The 14,033-nt window shown below is 38.4% G+C and overlaps 1 protein-coding gene across 1 annotated transcript; it reads left to right on the top strand.

The window, feature by feature from the left end:
• The first annotated feature begins 559 nt into the window (after positions 1 to 559).
• Positions 560 to 13,415, top strand: LOC105935802 (eosinophil peroxidase-like). Its single transcript, XM_036133906.1, has 13 exons — positions 560 to 623; positions 706 to 793; positions 880 to 1,055; positions 2,683 to 2,815; positions 3,104 to 3,233; positions 3,330 to 3,536; positions 3,623 to 3,986; positions 5,610 to 5,770; positions 5,853 to 6,111; positions 6,193 to 6,363; positions 8,932 to 9,169; positions 9,840 to 10,051; positions 13,264 to 13,415. Exons 1-13 carry the CDS (start codon positions 560 to 562, stop codon positions 13,413 to 13,415), a joined length of 2,355 nt encoding a protein of 784 aa, XP_035989799.1.
• The last annotated feature ends 618 nt before the right edge of the window (positions 13,416 to 14,033 follow it).

A 14,033-nucleotide genomic window follows, 5' to 3' on the forward strand; every position in this document is an offset into this window, starting at 1 on the left:
GCGCACTAGAACTGTTTCCATTCGACCCCTAGTGGTGGTTCTTGGAACAAATTTACAATTTTACTAGCAATAATATAAAAAATAGACACCCATTAATAAATAGATGCATACTTTAAAAAAAATATTTCACCAGCTTGTCTATCACATTAGTATGGGTGTTTCTGACCAACCCAACCAATATTGTTCTGTTGTTGTTTTTGCTAGCTTTCTAGATAAGATCATTAGTCTTATAAGTGGACCAGAAGCTGTAAATGTCTAGCTAAAAACTGCATTTCCTGCAAAACACTGAAAGGAAGAAGGAAATGCAATTTCTGACAGTAGTCTCAACTGCTCATCCCCTAAAATGGGCGAGGCCTTGGGTCGATCTAATATATAAATAAGGAGGGCAACATGGATAAACACAGCATCATTACCTCCAGATCCCAAGGAGCAGCTTAACACGCCACTGAAGCCTTCTCAGACACAGGTAGAAAGATTTCTTTTAATCCATAGAGGAATTGGTTATAATTTAAATGTTGTTTTTTTTATCTGCTGACATCTGTTGTGTTTTGTTTCAGAGATGCTTCTCTCTGTCCTTCTTATCCTGGGCCTCACCCTGGTGCCCAGCTACTCCGAACCTACAAGTAAATCTCTCCTAAGGCACTTTTATTTTTTTACACGTTTGGTATTTTTAATACAAGATAAATAATTATTATTATTTTTCAGGGGAAACACTTGGCAGTCCTTTTCTTCAGCAATGCTTTGAAGAAGCAAAGAAAATAGTAGATGATGCATACACGTACTCCAGAGAAGAGTGCGTTCATCAAGATTTCTTATCTTTAGTGATAAGTGTCTAAACTGCACAGCTCAGAATTTATTTATCCATCCTATCTCTTGTAGGAGCCTAAGACTTGTCCGCAGGGATGTGGTGCAGCCTCATGATGCTCTTCGTCTCCTGAAGCAGCCCCGTGGTGACACTCGTTCAGCAGTGCGTTCTGCCGACTACATGGCACAGACTCTCCGTTTGGTCCAGGAGAAAGTGCATCATATGCACAAGCGCTCCCTCAATGCAACAGGTCTGTCACAATCACAGTTGAGTGTTTCTTTTTCTGGTTGAGTCTGTGCCCGTACTATTCACAAAGATTCACCGAGTCCTCTCAGAGAGTTCCTATTTTAGCCTAAAAATGCTGGCAATGAGTTCTAGCTTAACAGTGATTCAGAGAAAGGAGGCAACAGTGTGATACTGTCTTCTAAGAGCTGTGATTGGTTGATACAAGAAAGTAAAAATAAAACAAAAAACTAATGATAAAACTTAAATAATCAAATAATTGATCAAATAACCTCCTTTGTGGATGGTAAGTTGATCTTATCTACATATTAATATTTGTATGAATGTTAAAAAATACGGAACAAGTCTAATTTTCTGCTCCGTTCCTGTCCGTTGGACTCCAGCCATGATAAGCAATTGTATTAAAATATGAAAATGAATGCTAACAACATCTGGTTTGTCAAAGTAAAATAGGGCAACAATAGATGGGTAACTACAAATTAAAGCATCTTACTTTTTATACTCCCAATAAAGTTGACCATTCTATTTAAATATTGGATGCAAACTACTGTTTTTTCACCGAACAAGGAAGCAGATGTGTCATTTAATATACAGGGTTTGTATATAAGTTTTTGGTGGCCAATGTACTCACCCATACTTGATGAAAGTAAAAATACGCTCTGTGATGAGAGTTGTGAGCACAGTGAACCTTGCAACCCTATCTCGGTTGGTAACAAAGCTCAAGTCTATCTATAATCAGCAACAGAGAACTTTTCGGACGCTGTTAAAAGGATGAATGAAAAGTTTATGCTTCCGGCTTCTTTATATCCCCTTTTTTAATTGTGTGAACTCGTACTTCTTTCACATGCTCTCCCCGAGCTCCAAGGAACTTGTAGTTAATACATTATGTATTCACAAAAAGGAGGTTAAAACATTGCTCCCTGTGGGAACTTCAGGCCTGTAAAAACTCTAACCAATCTCTGCCATTCGGTCCAAAGGACAGGGATTTGTCAGAGCTTTGTTCCTGCTCTAACCCATAGACATTATACACTCACCCTCTTTGTCCCTCCAGTTCTGGGGGAATCGTCTTACCTATTAATTGACCCACATGCTAATTATTCTGACGCACTCATGTAATGCCAGTGTGCGTCAATGTCCCTTACTACTTTCCGTTTGGTGGCTTCACATGCGCACTTCTAGTGTTTCCGTATCTGGTGAGCTTAACGGCTAGGCTAGGTTAGCTTAGCGGTTAGCGGTTTATTGTAATTCCACTGTTCATTGTTGCTCCACTGCTCTCATCACCGTAGACTTTGAATGTTTATGAGAAGAAGAGGAAGGCCTCTGTATAAAGAAATAAGACCAGAGTGGATATGGAAGATTTTTTTTTCCGAGATACCCCAGAAGAATGGAAGAACAAGGTATGGCGCATGTGCGGCTATTCAAAAAGGGACTTTGAGGACTAACATGCTTTGTGAATTACTTTTTTTCTCACAGAGGTAAAATTCTTAGAAAAGTCTTAAAATTTGAGAAAATTCTAAAATTCTACTTTCAGTCTTAGGCATCTTTGTGAATATGGGCACTGCTATGTAGGGCTACTGTTCACCAATGTGATACAAAACAACAGGATACATGGATCCTTAAACTGTATCTTTCAGATTTGCTCACTGACCAAGACATTATAGATCTTGCAAGGATAACTGGATGTGAAGCCCGAATCAGGAATCCATCTTGTCACAACAAACCAAATATCAACAAGTATCGTACAGCGACTGGCGTCTGCAACAACCTGTAAGTTTTAACCAGAAATAAAGATTTGCTTTATTCTAAAACATCAGTTTTGTGTTACTAATTGATCAACTATCTTAAGAACTTGCTCTTAGACATTTATGTGGGGTTTGTTTTTGCAAACTATCATTTCGTGAATATTCTTTTCAAACCAATAAGCTGAACTTACTTTCTAGAGAAGTGTTGTGTGAAATGCATCTGAACATCTTGGTTCAAAAAAAGATGTGTTCACTCCTGTGGGGTTTCAAAACACCATTTCCAAAATTTAAATTTTCTACTTTTGTTTTGCAGAAAAAACTCTCGCCTTGGAGCCGCCAACACTCCATTCACCCGCTGGTTGCCCCCTCAGTACGACGACTACATCTCCCAACCAAAAGGATGGAACAGAAAACGCAAATTCAACAACTTCTTGCTCCCATTGGTACCGGCTTTGTTAAGAGGCTCTTAAATTATTATTTGTCCAAATTTTTGTTATAGATTTTTGTTTGAAATCAAATGTTTTGCTCTCCTCTTTCAGGTGCGACAGGTGTCCAACAACATCCTGAGGACAACAGATGCAGGAGTTGTCAATGACACGGAGTACTCTCACATGGTGACCTTGTTCGGTCAGTGGAACGATCATGACATCATCTTCACACCGACCTCACCCAGCATCCGCTCCTTTAGCAACGGGCTGAACTGTGATGAGAGTTGCGAGCACAGTGAACCTTGCAACCCTATCTCGGTTGGTAACAAAGCTCAAACGAAATTTAGAATTTCATTTCTTCTGTTTTTTTTTTTATAAAATTCATGCTCTTCATATAATCTCAGATCCCTCCTGGAGACCCCCGCATCCCCTCCCGCCCAGACACCTGTCTCCCGTTCTTTAGATCCGCCCCTGCCTGTGGAACAGGTTACTCTGCATATAATTTTGGTGGAAAAGCCAACCAGAGGCAGCAGATGAATGCGCTGACGGCCTTTCTGGATCTGGGGCAGGTGTATGGCTCCGATGAAAAGCTTGCTCTGTTCCTTCGCGACTTCACGGGTGATGCTGGCCTGCTGCGGGTTAACACCGAATTCAAGGACTATGGCCGTGAGCTGCTGCCCTTCCACTCCCTGGATGTACAAGTCTGCGCCACTCGCAGAAGAATCACCCACGATTCCAACGCCAGGGAGGTGCCCTGTTTTATCGCAGGTTTGTGAAATTCTGAGAAAACTATCAAGCTTAACAGATAAAAGATCAAATTTGTCAAATTAAAAACATGTAAAGTACATACCCAACTAAATTACTTAAATATAACCATTTTTCACAAGCATTAACTTTGAAAGAATCCATACATGCTGTGTGCAAGATGGCAGAAATTTAACCTTATATGTTCAAAACCAAACACGAATCTGGGGAATCAGGGTTTGAAAATGGGGACTATTCCATTGAATCTTTCGCATATTCATATTGGCCTGGTGCACTTGGTACGTCATGACTATTAATGTTCTTGTGTTATTTGAATTCAATTTTATTTGTGTTGCACCAATTCACAACACATGTCATCTCAAGGCACTTTACAAAGTCAAATATTTGAGTGACAGGTTGTTATTTGAGTTGTTGAGGATGCCAAGATGGTGGCGCCTGTGAAAAACCCAAAAAGGATTTTTAAAAATATGGTGTTACTCTATATAGGCGTGCCTTGGTAAGAAATTTCTAGTGGCAATGCTTCAAGTTCGCCATATAATGAATCAAAAACCATTTCTAGGGTTTTATTTAACTTTAATAAGCTCAGCTTAATGAGATGTTTGAGCCTAGCATCAGCACTGCTAAACTAGTTAAGGTGAGATATAAACTTGAGAAATAGCTATAACACTTATTTCATTTTTTTACTACTTTTCATATTGTACAATGAATAAAGAAAATAAAACCACAATGATAAATCTCCAAAAATGCAGATGGGTTTAAACACAGCAATTAGTCTATGTTGCGGAAAAAAAAAAAAAATGTTGTTGGGTTAACAAAAACTTTTTGTTCCTAGTGTCATTTTGAAGGAATGAGAACAGGACAAACAAACAGAAACAGAATCACTAATAAACCGATAAACCCTGTAAAATACAATTCTTTTGCTCAACTAGTGATTTGGAGTTGACAAACAAAACCAAAAAATAATCTTGATCAGAAGTGTAACTTTTAAACACAAATGCTTACATCTGGAATAAATTAATTTAATTTTGTAGAAATCAAATGTAGTATGTAGTTTAACATTTTTATTCATTAGCTTTTAATTTTCAACTGAAACAACAAAATAATTAAACAAATTATAAAGGACAAATGATATTTGTATGTAATTCAAATATAAATGTAGAAGAACCGTTGCTGTTTTTCTGTGTATTTACCGTTAATTACATCAACCATAAAGAGGAGCTGATATATAAAACTGTTATAAATTACAGTTAAATAAAATTATCTCACATCTTCTGCCATGAAGAGACTGAAGCCAACGTGACTGATTTGAATAAATTAGGTATAATTATAAGCACAAGATTTTTCATTTTGGAACAATGTTTTCATTATATTTTACTGTTTTAGAACTTCATAACAGACTTAAGTCTATAAATCCTCTGAACTGTGTTAGTATACAATGTTTTCTCATTCAGCAAGGTAATTAAAACAACTGCAAAAAAGCAAACCTAGTGCACATTTTAAGTCATATTTATCTCTAATGTTTAACATTTATCAAATGGCTTATCACTAAATTACTGTAATGTATCATTTGCAGCACATAAGTAAAAATGTCAGCAGGAAACGAAGGGTTAATGTATTTTTGTGCAGGTGATGGCCGCTTAAATGAAAACCTTGGCCTGATATCCGTCCACACCCTGTTCATGCGTGAACACAACCGTTTGGCTCGTCAGCTGAAGAGGCTGAACCCACACTGGGACAGTGAGACACTCTACCAAGAGGCCCGCAAGATCATGGGTGCTTACACCCAGGTAAAAACACCCCAAGACTCAGTGAGAATCCACATTTTCCCCAAAGTCTGTTGTTTACTCATGCTGTTTTGTTCTGTGTCAGCTGTTTGTCTTCAGGGACCATCTGCCTCACATCGTGGGTCCTGCTGCAATGCGCCACAAGCTTGGACGTTACCCCGGCTACAACCCCAATGTTGACCCCAGCATTTCTAATGTGTTTGCGACAGCCGCTTACCGTTTTGGTCACCTAACAGTCCAGCCATTGTCATTCCGACTGGATGCAAACTACAGAGAGCACCCTCTGTTCCCCAGTGTCCCCTTGTACAAGGCCTTCTTCACTCCGTGGAGAGTGATCTTTGAAGGTGTGCAGCACAGAGATAGATGCAGAAATCCTGTTATTGTGTTTTAGGATGAAGCCCTCATTTTTTCTTAACACTCTCCAGGTGGAGTCGACCCTTTGCTGCGTGGTCTGTTAGGTGGTCCTGCTAAACTGGCCACCCAGAACCACATGATGGTGGATGCTCTGAGGGAGAGGTTGTTCCAGTTTGTCCGGAAGCTGGCTCTGGACCTGGGTTCTCTGGACATGCAGAGGGGTCGGGATCATGGCCTGCCTGGTACGTGATTTATTTAGTCCACCCTCTAGCTGAGAATCTAAATGTCAATTCTCAAGCATCTGACTCTTTAAACATTACAAGCAAGTTCATTTGACTCTCTACTATCTTCCAGTGAACTCCAGAAAGCTTCAGATAAAATGAACTAAAGATCACACGGATCTGATGGATTTTATAAATGGTTCTAGTATATTTCCACTATTTGACACATTAACCAGAAAAATCAAAGCTAGTTCAATGATATAATTTAGTACTGTGCAGCACTTTGGTCAAACAAATAGCTTTTTTAATCTGCTTCATAAATTATATTTATTTGTTCCGGGTTTGTATTTGGATCATCTCATATGAATCCAGTCAGCATGGCGTATATAATAAGATCCAAATCACCCTGCCATCTGATTGAGAAATACTGATTTAAAGATTCAATTTAATTCAATTTCATTTATATAGTGCCAATTCACAACACATGTAATCTCAAGGCACTTTACAAAGTCAAATTAAATCAAATCAAACAGACAGATTGGTCAAAAAGTTACCTATCTAAGAAAACCAAGCAGATTGCATTTAGTCTTAGTAACATTTTGTCTCTGGGTGTTAGAGAAGACAGAGCAGAGACACAAAAAAGCACAGAAGCACACATTGATCCAGGAATCCTTTCTATGTTATATGGTAATAGCGGATGATCTGCCTCCCCTGGATGATGTCACAGCTAACAGAACGCCAGCACAGGTGTATCTACTATGGAGAGAAAAAAAGACAGAAAACAAAAAGTTACACGTTGAAATAACAACAAACAATGCAAATTAGAGAACAGTAGGATAGTTCAACAGAGTGAGAAAAATAGATGCTGATGTACTTAATTAACAACTATTTTCTCAAGAATTTTATATAAGAAAGGAAAATTAGATATTCAGTGTGAATGGCTTGGATTGGTCAGAGGTTTGGTCCTGCCTTAAACCCCTTCTGTCCTACAAGTTCCTGTTGCATTGCCTTTTATATTGGTTATTCCTCATACCAATCATCCTGACACTCCCATGTATTGCCAATGTGCATGCATGTTCCTTGTTAGTTTCAGTTTGCTGGATGAGTATGCACACTTCTAGTGTTTATGTATCCAGTTAGCTTCGGTGTTAGACGTTGATTGAAGCTCCACTGCTCTCACTTCATACTTTGAACATGGCTAAGAGTCACAAGAAGCAAACTGCGTTCAGGTTTATGAAAAGAAGGTCAGAAATAAGACCAGAGGGAATTTGGGAGATTTTTTTTCACAGGATCCCCCTGAGGAGCTGTAGAGCAGGTCTTGGAGGAGCTGTAGAGACGGTCTTGTCATGCGCATGCGCAGTTATTCAGAAAGAGACATGGGGAAACTTCCAGAAAAATCGCAGACTCTAACTTTAAGTAAAGGCTTAATAACAGATACTTTAAAAGCCTGTGGTACATATCCATTTACCAAGGATAGGTTAATCATGTCTAAAATGGGCACATTAATCAAAGGGAATACTTCCTTAAATAACTTGGCAGGGATTGGGTCCAACATACAAGTTGAAGGTTTAGATAAAGCTAAAATTTTAGATAACTCACAAAGCTCTACTGCTTCTCAACAGTCTAAACACCAATTACGTTCTAATGATGCCTTCAACGCTGCCTCACTTACTGAGGATGAAATAATAATGTTTGGGAGGATGCCAATGATTTTATTTTAATTAAAATCATATTTATGTATGAATAATCCCTTAAAGTCCTTTCTGCCAAGCGTTAAGGGAATGGATGGATCAACAGTCCTATAACTGTGTAAGTTTGACAACTGTACTAAAAATAAACATGGGATTGTTTTTATTCTTCTCTATTAATGATGATATATGCTGCTCTAACTTTGCGAGGGGTCTTATCACACACCAGTTGGCTATTTTTCCAGATTGGGTAGAATTCCTCTAGATGCGTAGAGGGCCATTTTCTCTCCATTTTCCTTCAAACAACGCAACTCTGAATTAAACTAGGGAGCCAGCTTCCTATCAGTAACAAAACGCAATGAGGAAGTAACACCAGCAACAAGAGCGTCAATTTGTGAAGGGGACGAAATAACATTGTTGCCTTCTGCTGGGTATTTTTGTGTTACTTAAAAGGGGGTAAGACTCTTTAAAGTTTGAAACATCATTGTCTGATAAAGACCTACTATAATTAATCCTTTTGGGGGTTGAGAACTCAATTAGATTGAACTCAGATGTTATTAAAAATGGTCAGAAAGGACTGAGTTGTGAGGAAATACTGTTATTTCCCATAAAGTTAAATGTCTTTATTTGCTCTCTGTACTGAACCCCTTGTAGCAGCAACATGCCAACATGGCATAGATTAAAGATTTTCAAGAGGCCACAACACCTACCCCATGCAGATGATCTATGTTTGTATTTACAGACGTCACACAATTCATCAGAGGAAATCTTTCAGAATATTAACATCAAAATATTACTACACATTGATGACCCATGTTAATTTACGTTTTTATTCTAACAAACGTTTCTTATTTCTTGATGTTTCTAAACTTTCTCATCCTCATGTTGATTACTGCTTCAGGCTACAATGCATGGCGCAGGTTCTGTGGTTTGTCCCAGCCCCGCAACCAGGTTCAGCTGGCTCGGGTTTTGAGGAATACTGAACTGGCTCGTAAGCTACTGCAGCTCTACGGGACGCCTGAAAACATTGATGTGTGGCTTGGAGGCGTTTCAGAGCCATTTGTGCCCGGCGGCCGTGTGGGGCCTCTGTTTGCCTGTCTCATTGCAACTCAGTTCAAGAAGATCCGTGAAGGTGACAGGTCGGTAAATTGATTCAATTTTGTTTATATAGCACCAATTCATGATATATGTCATCTCAAGACACTTTCCAAAGTCAAATTCAATCAGATTACACAAATTGGTCAAAAGGTTTCCTATCCAAGGAAACCCAGTAGAATGCATCAAGTTTTGTCACTCAGCATTCACCCCTCATGAAAGAGCGTAGAGTCACAGGGACAGTCGTCTCCAGGCTCAGTGTGAACGGTCATCTGCCTCGACCGACTGGAGGTTAGAAAAGACAGAGCAGAGACACAAAAAGAGAGACAAAAAAAGCACAGAAGCACACATTGATCCAGGAATCCTTTTTACGTTATATGGTAACATACAAGTAGAAGGTTTAGATGAAGATAAAATTTTAGATAGTCAGACAGCTCTACTGTGTCTAAACAGTTCAAACACCGATCTAGTTGTAAACGTTCCTCCAATGCCGCCTCACTTACTAAGGACGAGGTAATCGTGTTTGGGAGGATGGCAATTATTTTATTTTAAATAGAATACATTTTATTGATGAAGAATCCCATAAAGTCATTACTGCTGAGAGCTGAAGGAATATCAATGCATGACTCATTGAGAACTCAAATTTGGGTTACTTACTATGGTCGAAAAATAAACCCTAGAGTTAAGTTAAAATATATTTACCAAAATTTTCAGGTTGTGGTGGCAGAACCCCGGCGTTTTTACAGCAAAGCAAAGGGAGGCTTTGTCTGCTGTTACGCTCTCCAGAGTCATCTGTGACAACACGGGCATCACTGCTGTGCCTCCTGATGCCTTCAGGCTCATCTCAAACAGAAACCGTGTGGTGCAGTGCTCCACTCTGCCTCGTCTGGACCTGTCGGCATGGAGAGAGAGACCCTGTGGCCATGGTGAGAGAAGCTGCTTTTATATCCAATAGAAAAACCTCAGTCCAGTTTTACATGACGTGTATGGTTTGTTCTTTCATATGAATTTGGATAGTTTTGTACAAACTGTATTCCACTTCTATAATTTTCTCAGCTTTCTGACACAAATTATGTTTCTCCTCAGATCATAAAGACCATAAAGTCTCAGAGACCCCCACCCCCCCACCCCCGCCCCCCCAGACCACCCCCCCACCCCCGCCCCCCCAGACCACAATAAAAAGACTACAATAAAAAGAAATTCAAGCTGGCCATTCTCGAGACGTTGGTTCTTCACTATGGGACACAAACACACCTTTTCCAGGCTGAAATTCCAGCTTCAAAAACACCAATGACCTCTGGGCTTTTACATCTGTTAACTTCTGCAGCAGATGATCAGATAAAGACAGATCTTACAACTATAGCCTCAGTTTACTCTTTACTGTAAGAATATGGTAGTTTTTGTTAGTTTTTGCTTATTAAGCATAGGTTGTAATTGACCAAATCTGTTACAGTTTACAGTCTACTTTATTTAACCATAATTCAGCATAAGGCCAATTTGGATGGGATCAATCAGCAGTATTAGCTGTACTGCTTATTAACTCAGGTATCCTACTGAAATAAAGAAGTCAGATGCAAATCGCATGCAGGTTTTTTTTAATGTTCCAGAATTGAAGACAAAAAATAGACATGAATAATCTAGATAAACATATTTTTATACTTGGCTTTAAATGGAGAAAAGCAAAACTTGGTTTGAGACAGTTTAGGTTTTAAAGGTTGGTGATGTTTACATGTGATATGTGCACTTCTGATTTACATATGACAAGTTTTGTAGGTAAATATGGATGAAATACATCTTAAAATCTTCAAATACCCATTGGCTGATAGTAAAGTTTGCAACATAGAATATACTTTTGGACCAAAAACCAATAATCTTGACGTCTTGATGCAGATTCTGTAATCTGTATCTACTATTTCCTTTAATGCTTACTGGAATTCAAACCTTTCTTTAACATGCCGCACCTGTTCTTACCTTTTCCACATAAAATATTGTTTCTGTTATATATTGTAGTTTTCTGTTCTGCTTGACCACCTGTTTTTTTTACATGTTGCAAGCCCTGAAGTACAAAGTCAAATTATTTGTTTATACCCACAAACTTGGAGAATAAAATTAATTCTGATTCTGATAAGGTATGCTTTGTCTGCCAATATTTTTGTTTTACTGCAACTTTGTTGTCTTACATTGAACACTGCACTCAATAAAGCAATTGAACAATCACTGTATTGATGACTTTTTATGATGAATTTGTTGCAAAGTAGACATAATGCTTTTAGTAGGAGCTGTGAAATGTCTAAAGAGACAACTCAAAAATGTTAAATGTGGAATGTCCTCCACATTTCTTAGCACCTCACATGAAGATGTGAAAACTTAACATAAATTCAGCTTTTGTTGTAGCAGCATAATCGCTAACCAAAAAACACAAAAATAAAATGAATACATTGAATCAGTTGGTGATAAGAAGGTTGAGATCAGAATCAGAAATACTTTAATAATCCCAGAGGGAAATTACAGTGAACAAGATATAAAAGTGTTTAACAAAATCATCACTCCCATTCACTGGTCACTCTTTGGTACCCTTAAAATGTGTAATCTATGACTGTATGTGTCCTTGGGGGATCAATATGACATGGCACAAAAGCCAATTTCTGTAAGCCACATGTCAAACGGGGAAACACAAAAAAACATGCCATTCAACAGAGGCTCATGTGGGTGGATCTTCTTAAATTAATAAATGGCTATACAAAATTAGCTACTAGCTACTTACAGCTCCTTTAGGACCCCAAAACACGTTAGATATAATAATTTTATTTAAAACAATCAGATTTGTTTCTAGGATGTTCCATATAATTGCTACATAAGCTGATAATGTGCAAATGAAAAAGAAGACTAAAAACATTATCTGTGCAAAACGCAGCACTCCAACTGCGCCACTACATGCACAGCTATGGACGGACAGGCAGCCCAGAGCCACCGGCCTGCCTTGTTCACTATTCCAACAGGGAAACCGTAGGTGGAAGTGGGATAAGCAAGGCTGAAGTTAGCATTAAAACCTGAATGCTGACTCAGAATGGGCTAATTGCAAGTTACAACTAATCGCTTACATTTACCCAGTAGACATGAGGTAGAGGTTTGCACTATTAACCTTCAGCAAAGTCATCATGAGGAACAGAGATAAGAGGGACTTTCACCTGAGCTACAGCTAAAAGTTAAAGCTGTGACTGTCTATGCCTCTATCTCTGGTATAGCTTCAAGCTGGATTTGCATCATGATTTAAAAAATATTTTGTCCTTAGTTCAGTGAAAAGCTAAACAGTTATTGCTAAAGCAGCTACACACATGAAGGACAAAAGGTTCATCAGATCATCAAACTGCTACACATTTATGCAGAAGGTCCAATTCTATATGCAGACAGAAAAAAGCGTTTCTCAGTAAACCAGGAAATTGTGGCGCATCTACTGGTGCCAGTAGGACATATTAGTAAGTGTCAAAGTAAGCCCTTCTCTTCTCCTTCCCTTCCCTTTCTCTTCACATTCTTCCTCTTCCCTGGTTTAATTTATTAGAAGTTTATTGCTCATATTTTAGTAAAGTACCCTGAACCAAAGAAACAATTGCTTTTTCCCAGAAGCTATTGTCCCTTTTTCACACTGGCATTTATATTGTAGTATGAGTTAATACGGCATGATTCCAACTGTAGCATAAGGGTAATCGGAAAAAAGTAATTCACTCACATCCATATCACAAATTGCACAGTAAAAATGTATTAAGAATTAACTTTTTTTTTAATTGCAACATACATTCCAAATAAATTCATCCTCTGCATTTAACCCATCCCTTAAGGCAGGGGTTCTCAAACTTTTCCTGGCCAGGGACCCCTTAGCAGTGGTAAAATTTTAGATTCCTCATGCTGATAGTATTTTTAAACAGCTTTTTGTACTGTTAAATGAATTAGGAATTTTGTTTGTTTTAAATATATATATATATATATATATATATATATATATATATATATATATATATATATATATATATATATATATATATATATATAAATACACCTAATATTAGTGATTGGGTAGAGATTTTATCCTCATTCTCGATAAAGCCAAACTCGATGTAACTGTTATACTTCCTAATTTTAGCTGATTTGGCTTTTACCTTTTACCCCGACACATCTACAGCAGTGCCTCCTCAGGCCCAACAACATGCGTTTCAGGGACACCCAACCCATGGTTCGTCGACCTCCAGGGTCCGGGGACCCCAGTTTGAGGGCCACTGCCTTAGGAAACAATGAGCTGCCACTGTGCAGTGCCCAGGGAGCATTCTAGGGCTGAGGGCCTTGCTCAGGGACCCAGAATGGCCCTCTGTGAGATTCGAACCCACAGATTGTCGAGGTCACTAGGGTATTAATTAGGTAACAGACTAGAAACTGACTCAAGATGTTGGTTCATAAAAAAAATTATTCTCATTTGTTATGTGTGAAGTCTAGCAGAAAAAAGTAGCTAAAGCTAACATGTTTGTATAGGTTTTATCAAGAATTGCTGCATTGCTAAAAGTAAAAGTTAATGGCTAAAAAAAAGTTGTGGTTGAGGAATAGTCTGTGTTGGGGCAGAATTTACCTTCAACAAGCTTAGTGACAGTGCTAATGTTAAAGTTGAAGAAGCTAGCCAGCGGTGCTTCGTAAAGGAACAATAAGAAAGAAATTCACTGCAAAATCAACCTAAATCATTTTCTATTGTTATCCAGTTTTTCTCCTTTCAAATCTAGAAGTATGGTCTGGAGCAACTTTGGTGCAGTGTGTCACCTGTGTTTACTTCCTGGTTTCCTGGTTTCCAATCATATGAAAGTTCAAGGGGTTCCCAAAACAATATCAATGTCAACTTTATTTATATAGCACATTTAATACAGATGC

This window comes from Fundulus heteroclitus, unplaced genomic scaffold (genome assembly GCF_011125445.2).
Source record: "Fundulus heteroclitus isolate FHET01 unplaced genomic scaffold, MU-UCD_Fhet_4.1 scaffold_70, whole genome shotgun sequence".
NCBI lineage: Eukaryota > Metazoa > Chordata > Actinopteri > Cyprinodontiformes > Fundulidae > Fundulus > Fundulus heteroclitus.